Source organism: Corylus avellana, chromosome ca5, assembly GCF_901000735.1.
Source record: "Corylus avellana chromosome ca5, CavTom2PMs-1.0".
NCBI classification, from domain to species: Eukaryota; Viridiplantae; Streptophyta; class Magnoliopsida; order Fagales; family Betulaceae; genus Corylus; species Corylus avellana.
In genome coordinates this window covers 14,400,210-14,411,426 of record NC_081545.1, presented here as the reverse complement: position 1 = coordinate 14,411,426, position 11,217 = coordinate 14,400,210, and the positions used below count along the sequence as shown (strand labels likewise).

The 11,217-nt window shown below is 35.1% G+C and overlaps 2 protein-coding genes across 4 annotated transcripts; one reads left to right on the top strand and one right to left on the bottom strand.

Moving 5' to 3' along the window:
• Positions 1–1,668: 1,668 nt before the first annotated feature.
• Positions 1,669–7,731, top strand: LOC132182885 (uncharacterized). Of its 2 annotated transcripts, none has more exons than XM_059596250.1 (6): positions 1,669–1,773; positions 4,878–5,057; positions 5,882–6,602; positions 6,684–6,797; positions 6,957–7,114; positions 7,189–7,731. In XM_059596250.1, exons 2-6 carry the CDS (start codon positions 4,971–4,973, stop codon positions 7,384–7,386), a joined length of 1,278 nt encoding a protein of 425 aa, XP_059452233.1. In that variant the 5' UTR covers positions 1,669–1,773; positions 4,878–4,970; the 3' UTR covers positions 7,387–7,731. The 2 variants fall into 2 exon arrangements, with proteins under 2 accessions (XP_059452233.1, XP_059452234.1); XM_059596251.1 differs by having other exon boundaries at positions 1,671–1,773; positions 4,887–5,057.
• Positions 7,732–9,018: 1,287 nt separating this feature from the next.
• On the bottom strand, positions 9,019–10,919 carry LOC132182960 (protein trichome birefringence-like 43). 2 transcript variants are annotated; one of them, XM_059596333.1, is made up of 4 exons: positions 10,398–10,919; positions 10,117–10,291; positions 9,660–9,844; positions 9,019–9,577 (listed from the first exon to the last, which is right to left on the bottom strand). In XM_059596333.1, exons 1-4 carry the CDS (start codon positions 10,823–10,825, stop codon positions 9,076–9,078), a joined length of 1,290 nt encoding a protein of 429 aa, XP_059452316.1. In that variant the 5' UTR covers positions 10,826–10,919; the 3' UTR covers positions 9,019–9,075. The 2 variants fall into 2 exon arrangements, with proteins under 2 accessions (XP_059452316.1, XP_059452317.1); XM_059596334.1 differs by having other exon boundaries at positions 9,687–9,844.
• Between the last annotated feature and the right edge of the window lie 298 nt (positions 10,920–11,217).

The following is an 11,217-nucleotide window of genomic DNA, read 5'->3' as shown; positions in this document are numbered from 1 at the left end:
AAGAAAAATTTATCAAAAAAAAAAAATCATTGACTTTTCTTTTAAATTATTATTATTATTACCAACCTTGTTGCTATCACAGGAAAAAAATAAAAGAAGAAATGACGAATATTCGATGAAGCACGTAAAACTCAGAAGAAAGATGACGTGATGTGAGATGCATGTGCATATAAATGCAAATGCTTTTGTGCTTACATGGAGTATAAGACATGTCTTGAAAAGTGTAGATTTAATATCATTGCTTTCATAATTAAAATGTCTTTTTTTTTTTTTCTTTCTTCCTTCTTTGTATTTTTAAATGGCTTGACCATATCATTATTGATTATTACACGTGCATTAACCTCTGCTGGGAATTCAATTAGGCTAAGGATCCCATTAGCCCTTTGTACAACTGTATTATCCCAGTTTCTTCCTTCTAAGCTAAAACAGCATCGACTTTATTTATTCAAATTCATTTTCTAACTTCATAAAAAAAAAAAAAAAAATGTAATTCTAACTCAAATCTACCAAATGGGTATGGATTTTAATTGAGATTTAATATATATATATGGGTTATAAGTCTTTAAGACTTTATCACCTTTATCTTAGAACTAGTTAGCTACAATGGACTTGATTAATCACAACTCGTAAAACCAAAAAAAATATCTTACACAATTATTATCCCAAAACAAAACAAAGAAAGGAACCAACCAGAAAAGTTTGGGAAAAAAAAATAATAATAATAATTAGAATTGCGGTCCCATAAAAGAAAGGGGAAATATTTTAGAACCTTCCTGTATTGAGTTTTGTGTTTTAGACCAAATTTTTAATTTGGTCAATCTAGTGCCTGATTTTTATAAAAATTTAAAAATTTAAGATCTCTAGTAATTTTTCACTTAAATAAAAAAATAAAAAAATTATTACATAAAAGATTATTATTCCCTTCTTATTAAAGAAATAAAGTTTTAGATTGGCTCCTCTGGGTTATATTGGGGGTGGCTCTTCTCTTGGGGTTAGGGTGAGTCACCCCATTACTCTATTATTTTAATAAGAATATGATAAATCTTTTTCTTTAATTATTTGAAAAAATAGCTAAAGTATTTACTTAAAAAATAGGGTTAATAACTTTTTTAGTAATTGTGTTTTAATGTTTTTATTTTTTCTCCTTTAGGTTTTAAAAAACAAATCTAGTACCTCAGATTTTGAAAAAGATCGAATCACCACCTCCCGTTTGAAAAATTCTATGGGAGTGGCCTAACCACCCCCTAGGGGTGGCCCAAACCGGCCTTGGGGTGACTCAACCACCCCTAAGGTCAAACTGGGGGTGGCCAGCCACTCTCATATGATTTTTCAAATTTGAGGTTGTGATTTGGTCTTTTCTAAAGTCTGAGGTACTAGTTTTATCATGTTTTAAAACTGAGGGAAAAAAATTAAAAAACCTCAAAACCTAAATACCAAAAAAAGTTATTAACCCTAAAAATTTTTTTTTAAAAAATTAACTCAATAGTCATAGCATAAACTGGAAAGTGGGGCCCAATAGAAAAGGCCCACCAATACATTTTAGCCCTTTATTTTTCTATCTAATTTTGAGAAAGACAAAGACAAGACGTGTCAAACTAACACGGCCTGAAGAAGCGCATGAACTGTACCTCTCCCTCATACTATATCTATCTATTTATATTTATTTCTCCTATCTTTCTTTTGGTCCTTTAAAAGCTGATGAATTGGGTTTTGTACGAAGTCTTCGAATTCTCAGGCTTTTGGCTTCTGGGTTTTCACCATCTCTCACAACACGTAAGTTCTGAAGCTTCGATTTTCAGCTTTGTATATGCATATGAAAAGGGCTTCTATATCTTGATCATATTTTCTTTGGTTAATTGGATATTTACTCCCGGATATTTTGTATGGTGTTATCCCCTTTGTAGTAGTTTTGGCGTGGTTCTGTTTTTTTTTTTGTTTTTTTTTGGCTTTTTCTGAAACAGCTTTGTAGTTCTTCTTTTCGTGCTTATCTGGATTATCATGATTGAAAATAGCTGAAAGTGATATAAAATTAGTTTGTTGCTTTTGTTTTATTTCTGGGTAATTTATTTTATTTTTAGTGGTAAAATTATGGAATATGGGGTGACGTTGTTGAGCTTTTGGATTGTATGTAGTGAATTCCTTGACGGGTTTGATGGGAAGTTTTGGTTTTTAAATGGGTATTCTTGGGGAATGACCAGTTGTTGATATCATCTACTGTTTTCCTTGAAAAAAGATATGCTTTTGTAATTTCATTTTTTGTATTTTTGTTTTTTGAATAAATGCTAAGGCTAGTGGTTGTGTTTCCAGAGTAATGATCAGGCGTCAACACTCCTCTGTCGGGGTGATGGAATTACCACTGCGCCCAAAATTAATTTGTGAACTCTTTTTCATGTATTTGGGTATCTGTGAAAAATGGGACCATGTCATAAGGTTAAATATTTTTGGGGCTTTGCAAGTTCACAGCGATCCAAACTTTTTTCAACTTGTAATCTTCAAGGCATTAATGAGACATCCTGATCATACCTAATGACATGATGTCTCATCCTGTTACTTGTTTGAGTTGTTCAGCAAGTGATAATTGCCAAAAGTTATTAGCATCTGTTTAGGTGTTGCTCTGAATACGTAGTAATTATCTGATGTTCTTTTTGTGAGACAAACGACAGTGTCGTACTTATGCAGTTTAGTGGCACTTAGTTAATCTGCAACACGGCCTGTCTGGTGGAATTGCAATTGTAGTCCATTTCATGGAGAATTTTTACACTCAAGAGATGAAGAGTGGTGTATTGTCTTCTCTCATTAACGTATGACCTCTCAGTGGTTTGTATATACAATATCCGGGAATGGCGCTCTCAGTAGACTTTATTTAAAGCATTGGTGTTACCTTTGATACAATTAGCTATCCCTGCATGCATGTCAGTGTTACATTCATATATGTTTTTGGTGGATTATTTATATGATATCAGAGAATGGTTCCATTAATGGCCTTAATTAAATGTGTTGATATTACCTTGATAACCTATCTCTTGATCCATGTCAATTAGTGTGAGATGTCTTGACTATTACTTCACTGCTGTTGGTAACTGTGTACCCATCAGGAGCTCAAACTATTCCATAGGCCTTCTGTAGACCTTGAAATTTTTATCTCATTTTGCACATACTGTTGCTTTCAGCATTATATCTAACTGATGTAGTTGCTTAGAAGATTACTGTTTTCCTTTTAAATTTTTGATGGATTTAATGTGAATTTACGACTATGTGTCGTCTTAAGTAGATTACAAGGGAAGATGCCCTCTCCTCTTACCCTCCCCAAAAAGTATGAAAATAATGCAAGGGTGTTATTTATGTGGGCTCAAGCTTGAGGATTCTAATCAGTTTCAGGATCTCTTTGAGGAGGAACGTAATAAAAACATTGTACTAGATCTGATCAGCTACAATATTTTCTAGTTTATGTATTATATGTTGTCGTGGTTTTAGGGGGGGAGGTGGAATGAAATGGAAGATCTTTCTCTTTAATCTTGTTTCCTTTATTAGTAAGGAAAAAGATTTTAGAGCAAATATGGTCCGCCTATTTAAATCTGTTATTGTTGATACTGAATCACACTGGTTTTCAGTGTGTCATCTGTGCATTATGGAGAACATTTGAACTGAAAAGTGTGGTTTACCTGGTAACTTCATGTTGATGGGTGGTGAATGTAGCAATCCTAGTTAATTCTGTTACCTTTTGTAGATGCTTCTTTGGCATGGTAAGAAATAGCTTCTTTTTTGTTTTGTTTTGTTTTTTTTGTTTTTGTTTTTTTTTTTGTGTGGTGACATCTAGGATATTTTTGTCTACTAAAACTATCAATTAATCTTTGTGAAATATTTCCTGGGAAAATGTGGAATTTTTAGAGCTTCTGGTAATGTTCAAAACTTAATATCTAACAAAAGCATCTGTATAATTTCTTCTATAGACCTTTTACTTATTTATTTATTTATTTGATTTTATTTATTTTTTATCATGTGTGAGTTAGAATTAATTACCAAGCATCTGTATAGAAAATTACACGTGATTGCAGTAGCAAAGTCATTAGCTGCTTGTCATGAATGACTTTGTAAGAGACCAAGTAAATAAGTTATCCTTATGTGTACACTGATATGGCTTGTATAAAAGGTATGACAACTATGATGGTTGATGATGTTATGTGGTTCTGGCCTATGGTTTTAGGTTCTCCTTAGGTATTATGCTACAATGAAGGATTATTTGGTTGTTGACTTGATGGCTTGTATTGTGTGGGTGTGCTAGCTGATTACCTTCATGTTCTCGGAGGATCTTGTTTTTGTTTCAAGTTTAATTTTGCAGTCACGACATAGGTAGATGTAAAGTTTAGCCAAAGTGACACATATTATCTGAACACAGTAATAATGGTTGTATTTTTAGTCACCATATTGTGACTCCTTTCTATGCAAGCTGATTCTTTATTTTCAATCAGAAGTTGCATGCTTTTTCTTTCCAACTGGACATTGGGTAGACCTGCTACTCTCTCTCTCTCTCTCGTTAATTATTCATTTTACAATTTATTGGTTTAGCTGTCTACCATATGTCAGCTGGGTCTGTATGGAAATGATTGCTATAGCCAACATGTATTTGCTTTGTGGTTCCTCCTATATTTTATTCTTTCGTTTTTCTATTTCATTTTTTGCTATACTCTTCGGTCTTCAAATTAGATATAGATAGCAGATTTTGGACAATATATATAGTTTCTAGGTTTAATGGTACTGACATTTTTCTTTAGCTAGAATATCATAATTCAGTAAACAGTATCGTAGTTTAATGAACAGTGCTTAGTAATTTGTTTCTTTTTAGCTTTACCTATGTATCATCAAATTTCCTGCTTTAGGTCTTGCAGTAAGAACTGAAGGAATCTTTTCATTACCACACCGTAGTGGAAGAATACCAAAACCTGTTCCAACAAGGTTTATGTACAATCGCTATGGATGTAAAAGGTGTAACCTGGGTCGGGAACATATACCAGAAGTTTGAAGCTATGTGCTTGGAGGTGGAAGAAATAATGTACCAGGTATGCCTTTCTGGTTAATTTAGCCTTTTGCTATCCCCAACATTTGAAGTAGCATTTGTTCTTTACTTCTATGACTGCTACTTCTGCAAGTACTGCTACTGCTACCAGACCTATTATTTCTTCTTTGACAACAATGGCTTTGATCTTCTTGTGAGATTGCAGCAGCTTCACTAAATCTCATTCCCTTCCCTAAATGTAGGGAAAACTCATAAAAAAATCACCTAAAACAAACTCCCTTGGTGTTTCCTAAACCAAGGGAACACCAAGGAAAGCAAAGTGCTAGCCTAGATTTAGGGTAGCACTTTTGGTTCCCTTAACATTATTGTAATATAAAAAGGCTTTCTCTTTCCTCTCTCTTTCCTTTAACAATTATTTGAAACAATATTTGAATAATTTCTTTCCTCTAGCATTTAATTTAAAGAATATTTAAATGGTATAAGGAAAGAATAAGGGAAGCTATGCGGAGCTTATTTGAATAGGGAAGCAAAAAGTAGATTGGTTCCCTATGGTTAAGGAAAATCTAAAGGAAACTGTTGCTATTGTTCTTAGTATTGTTTCGTTAGAGTTGATCTCTATAATCATATGTAGGAGAGCTCTGTATTCGCCTACTGTGAATATATTCGATGTGACTGTCAACATCTGAACTGATCAGCTTGTTCGTTTCATTCCTCACTAAACATTAACTTGTGTCATAATTCTTTTGGAATTATCTTGTATACATAGTCACTGTGTAATTGAGTTTCTTCTCATTTTAATAAAATTCGAATTACTTATAAAAAATGTAACATTAACTTAATATTATCTTTATTATTTTGGGGGGACAGGACACAGTCAACTATGTTGAGAATCAGGTTCAGAATGTTGGAGAAAGTGTTAAAAAGTTCTATTCAGATGTCATGCAAGATTTGCTTCCCCCATCTTCTTTTGATCCTGTGAAAGTGCCAGCCTCTGACTTACCTGTAGAACGATATTCTGATGTTGGGATCTACAAAAAGCCAAAATTAGGTATAAAAAGGCGTTCTGTGAGGGTTGGTACTGAGAAACTAACTGAGGATTCAAAAGCAATGGCTGATATGCATAAAGCTGTGGGCCGTTCGCAATCTCTTCATGAAATTCATGATGAAGATAATTTGTTCCCACCATCATCAGAGGATTCTGTGAAAAGAACTTGCTCTGAGTTTAACTCAAACATGGGTATCAAAGAAAACGCAGAAAATGACAACCTTCCACTGGCTGAAATGTCAGGGGCAGCGGTACCCATAAATGATGTGGACAGAGTATCATCTTTCTGTGAACTCCTAAATGAAAATGGTGGAGCATCATGTGACCACACAGTTACAAAATCAGCCTCAGCTTCGGTTGAAGTTAGAAGGTTTGACTCCCTAGCAGAAAGTTGTAAGAGGGTTGAAAATGCAAGTGAACATGGAAGTGAAGTCTCAATGGATAGTGCATCATCTGATATGACTATTTTGATTACCCCCATTGAAAACGAAGGGATAGAGATGAGACTTCCATACTCAGATGGCGTCTCAGCAGAGTCAAATGGTGAATATTTTTTTGGATCATGCTATTGGATATTGTTTTTCACCGTTGCTGGTTGCTCTCTTTTGACTTCTGGTTTTGCAGCTGCAGACATTTGTACGAACGATGGAGTGGTTTCTCGCATGGGGATGCGATCGCTGGATTCAGATGTACTGTGTGATGAAATTGCTGATAAGGAGGGTTTTGTCTCTCATCCAGGTTTTATTACATCTTCTTAGATATTTTACATGAACCTTTTCCTCCTAGTTTTTGAGATCAGGAGAAAGAGTTGTTCTGATTTTGTTTTATATGGAAGTGGATGAATCAGGCCATCCATTCCTGCTGCGTATTGCTCACTTTTACATGTAAATCTTGCAGAAAGATCAGACGACTGGAGTTTGGATGCAATCGAGAGTAGTACTTTCTCTGAACAGGGAGTGGAAACCAAGGTAAAGCTAGAGGAAACCTGTGTTCTGGTGGATGGAGAAGAACTTCATTTTTTTCCTCACAAGGAATGCAAACGCAGGCCATACAAGGTTCTCTATCTGTGTGTGTGTTTTCTGTTGTGTGTGTATGTGTACTCTGCCTCTAATTGATCATTCTTTTTCAGAAAAAAATCCGGGAAGCCTTTTCTTCAAGAATGAGGTCAGCAAGGAAGCAGGAGTATGAGCAGCTGGCGGTTTGGTACGGGAACGATGGAAAATCCAATCAGGGATCTGGAGAGAGCTCGATCCCAAGTCTTACTGCGGCAGACAGAAAGAAATCTGCAACTAGTGATATCTGTGAAACTGAGTGGGAGCTTCTTTAGATACCACTAGTATGCAACTGTGTAAATAATTGGTCAACTTCACTACTTATGCAGCCTTCCCTTGCAGACAATGGTGATGAAGGTGCTGTGCTGGATGTTGAGGGTGGTAGCCAAAATTCCAGCTCTTATAGAACTTGTCTGAAGTAAGTAAAATGGTTAAACAAAAGGGTAAAAAAAAGAAAAATGCTTTCTAGCGATGAAACTTATAAATAATTTATAATTAGCAAGCCCTCTATGATATGAGTAGGGTTTAATGCAGGTCGTTATACGTTACCTATATGATGCACAAACATATGAAGCCTACTAGTATTGTTAATAAAATGCCTTTTTATTTAATTAAATACTTTTACTCACTGTTATATTGAACTTATTGAATTGCATGAATCTGGTATGTTTGAATAGAATAATGAATTAAATTTCATGAGGGTTTTTTTAAAAAAAATAAATAAATAAAAAATAAAAAAATAAATTTTTGACAGTAATTGATAATGGTATTTTGGATGTTTTGCTAGTAATTTGATAATTTTACGAATCTTTGGGTACTATGTATTGTATCAAAAAGCATTTAGACTCTTAATGTTTTGTGGAAAAATGATTTTAGTGGAAAATATTTTTTTTTGAAAAATGGGTTTTTGCAAAACATTTTTCAGTGTTTGGCGGGTACTAAAAATCTATATATATTTCAATCAATAATTTAAACTTTAAATTAAATGTCTCGACTAGGTTTCAGTGGTGACTTGGCCGGGTACCAAGAGTCTTGATTGGGTACAAGTCCCGACAGAGTCCTGACAATGTCTTAACAAAGTCTTGAGTGGGTCTTGGTTGAGTCTCGATGGGTTCCGGAAATATTTTGGCTGGGTCTATTGATTTGAGAGAATGAGATGTTTAAACTCGAAAATTAGTTTATGATTTTTAAAAATGGAAATTATTTTCTAAAAATTGAAGAAGAATTTTCAGTTATACAGAAAATATTTTCTCTCGACTATTATTTTACGTTGCACCAAACATCGAAAAATGCAAAAATATTTTCGAACGTTGAAACAATCGGAGCATTAGAAAAGATGCCTTAAATATTTTAAACAACAATCCGAGGTAAGTTTATGGTTTAGTACGTGTACACTTGCCATTTTCCATTGAATTTGATATCTGATTTTGATGTTGGCCTTGTAACAAATGCTTTGTGGCTAGGAGACCAAAATTTGTATTTTTAAATTTAGAAGGATGATTGCAAATACATGATGAGTCAAAATCAGAGGAGGTAGACGTGGGCAAATGGAAATTATCTAAATATAAAAGGCAGGTTTTAATTTCAGCTACATGTGCTGGCTTAAACTCTTGAATGAAGTGAATAACAAATATGAGATTCGAACTCAAAGACTTATTTTAATAGACTGATACTATCTTAAATTATTATTTATTTCAAAAACTTAAAAACCAATAAAAAAAAGGTTAATTTTTAATCATTTAATTAACATTTTCATGCTTTTTGAATAGCAAACAATTGAATTTAGGGCTAATAAAACAAGTACCTGCCATGACCTGTTTACAACCCATTTATCATTTGCATATTTTTTTTATAATAAGGTTCATCTAAACGTCATAAAGAACAGTTACATGCATAGAATAAACAAGTACCTGTTTATTTGTTAGGTACCTGTTTATTTAAATTCCATTGAAAATGAATAGATGTTAAGAAATAAAAGCATCTGTTGAGTTATCAAAGACAATAGATGCATACAGTAGCCTGTTCCACGTATCCGGCACTCCAGGCAAACACCAGTGGCTGCAATCAGCAAAAGACTTTGGCTGTCTTTGTTGCATTGGTGTCAACACCTTCCCCTGCTTTGCAGTGTAAACTGTTGGATGAGCATCTCTTCGATACTTGGAGAGCTTTGTGATGTTCAAGTATCTCACTGGCGTCCTCATGCCCCCAACAGTTCTCTCAACAATCTCCACAATTGAATCAGGAAATGTTGCTGCATAGGACTCATCCATGGTGGGTTTGCTTTCATTGTAGCACCACTGCTTCCCTTTGTGTTCTGTTGATATGCTTCGGAAGAAGACCTTTGTGTTGTTCTTCTTGTCTACGTTGTCATCAACCCAACCAGCCCATGTCTTCATGGCAATCTCAAATGCTGATTCAATCTTCATCTTCTCAACCAGTTTTCCTTCATACTCAAGCAAATCCCACCTGCAATTGTCTCTCCTATCAGATATAAATCTCCTCTCAAGTACTTCAGAAAATTCAGAAAAGACTTAGAAAGAAAGCTTACGCTTTGATCTTCCCAGTGTGAACCCACCAGTGACCAGTGTTGAACACCATAATATCAGCACCATGCCATTTCTTTGCCGAGGCAGAAAGTTTGTCCAGCCTTAGAATTTTACTCCCACTTGCTTTGTTTTCTTCCAATTCAACTAGAAAGGGGCTCCAGTAGAACTCCACAGAACAATTATAGTCCTGTTGAAACAACAAGAATATCTTTTTATGATCCGCACAATGAAGAAAAAAAGATCAATGATGGTATCTGGAGCTTCCCCCTGATTAGATTTTTCGGGACACAGTGCAAAGCGTCCCTTTCACACGGGTCAGATAAAGCTCGGGCTTATGCCCGCAAACATAACTCTAAAGAATTGTTTGCATTCAATGGGGTCAGATAAAGCTCGGGCTTATTCCCGCTAGCCCCTTTCGGGTTGGCTGAAATAAATATTGAAACTGTCATTTTCTGTTACCTTTGCTCGGAAGACTTTGTAGACACCACTTTTGGCATGAACTTGAGCTTGTGAGGAAGGAATAGAAGAGTAAAGAAGGCAAGCAAGAGACTCCCACTGGTTTCTGTTGAGTGAGTCCCCAACAATAATCACTCTTTTCCCTCTAAGTCTCTCTAACATGTCTGTACCATTAAACCTTTAAAGACGAACCTAGTCAAAATTAATGGATGAACTTAATTTCATAAATTGAAGAGGGGAGAGGGGAGAGGGGGGAAGTTGAAGTTGGAAGCCTTTTGACTTACCTGGGAATCTTACACCCTTTAGCTTCCCAACTCCATTTTTGGTACTCGAAATCTGGCCTTCCATTCCTCTGGCAACTAACTTGATCACTAAGAAATGGACACTGTGATCCATTATAAACAGGACTTGTCATTGGATCATAAACCCATTTTCCATCAAAGATATTGCAGCTCTCTACTACTTCTTCCTCACTTGCCACCTTTCCATATTCTATGATGTTTGATGGTTGCAAGAAGAACTGCATGTTAGCTGCTGAATGCTGATCATCCGAGTCATTGTATAATGCCATTGATGCTCCTACTGTTGGAAGAGTCGAAAGTTTTACTCTGTATTGGCCCTGATTCAGACACAAAAGAAGGATCATGCAGCCTATGAAGCTGGCAAATGTGCAGAACCTCCATTTGTTATTGATGGTGGAATTGATCTCCATGCCTACTGTTTCTCTTAAGCTAACTCCTACTTTTCAACCCCATTCTGATTTCCTCTATATAAAAGCACAAATTCGGCCAGTTTAAAGGGGGAAGCAATTGCCCAACACAAAGGAGAGTTTGGAATTTTATTGAGTCTTTTTCCTCTCACTCTGACTTTGGAAGGGGCCAACAAACAGTTTATTTCTTTTTATTGCTTTAAAAAACGTCAATGTTTAGTACTTTAGTTATAGAATTTATTTCTATAGTTGTGAGTGGCTAAATGTCTAGTTAGGGGTAGGAGTGAAGCCACGTATTTCTTATTACGTGTTCTTGAGACGATTTTATTTGTAGTTCTTCATAGTTCTTCATAGTTTAATAATTGAATGTCAGTGATAGTTTTAATTGGAAAGTA

Coding starts and splice junctions, on each gene's coding strand:
- LOC132182885 (XM_059596250.1), top strand. CDS start 4,971: ATGGATGTAAAAGGTGTAACCTGGGTCGGGAACATATACCAGAAGTTT. Junction 6,798..6,956: donor GGGTTTTGTCTCTCATCCAG/GTTTTATTACAT, acceptor TAAATCTTGCAG/AAAGATCAGACGACTGGAGT. Junction 7,115..7,188: donor GCAAACGCAGGCCATACAAG/GTTCTCTATCTG, acceptor ATTCTTTTTCAG/AAAAAAATCCGGGAAGCCTT.
- LOC132182960 (XM_059596333.1), bottom strand. CDS start 10,825: ATGGAGATCAATTCCACCATCAATAACAAATGGAGGTTCTGCACATTT. Junction 10,292..10,397: donor AAAGGGTGTAAGATTCCCAG/GTAAGTCAAAAG, acceptor TCGTCTTTAAAG/GTTTAATGGTACAGACATGT. Junction 9,845..10,116: donor ACAAAGTCTTCCGAGCAAAG/GTAACAGAAAAT, acceptor TTGTTTCAACAG/GACTATAATTGTTCTGTGGA.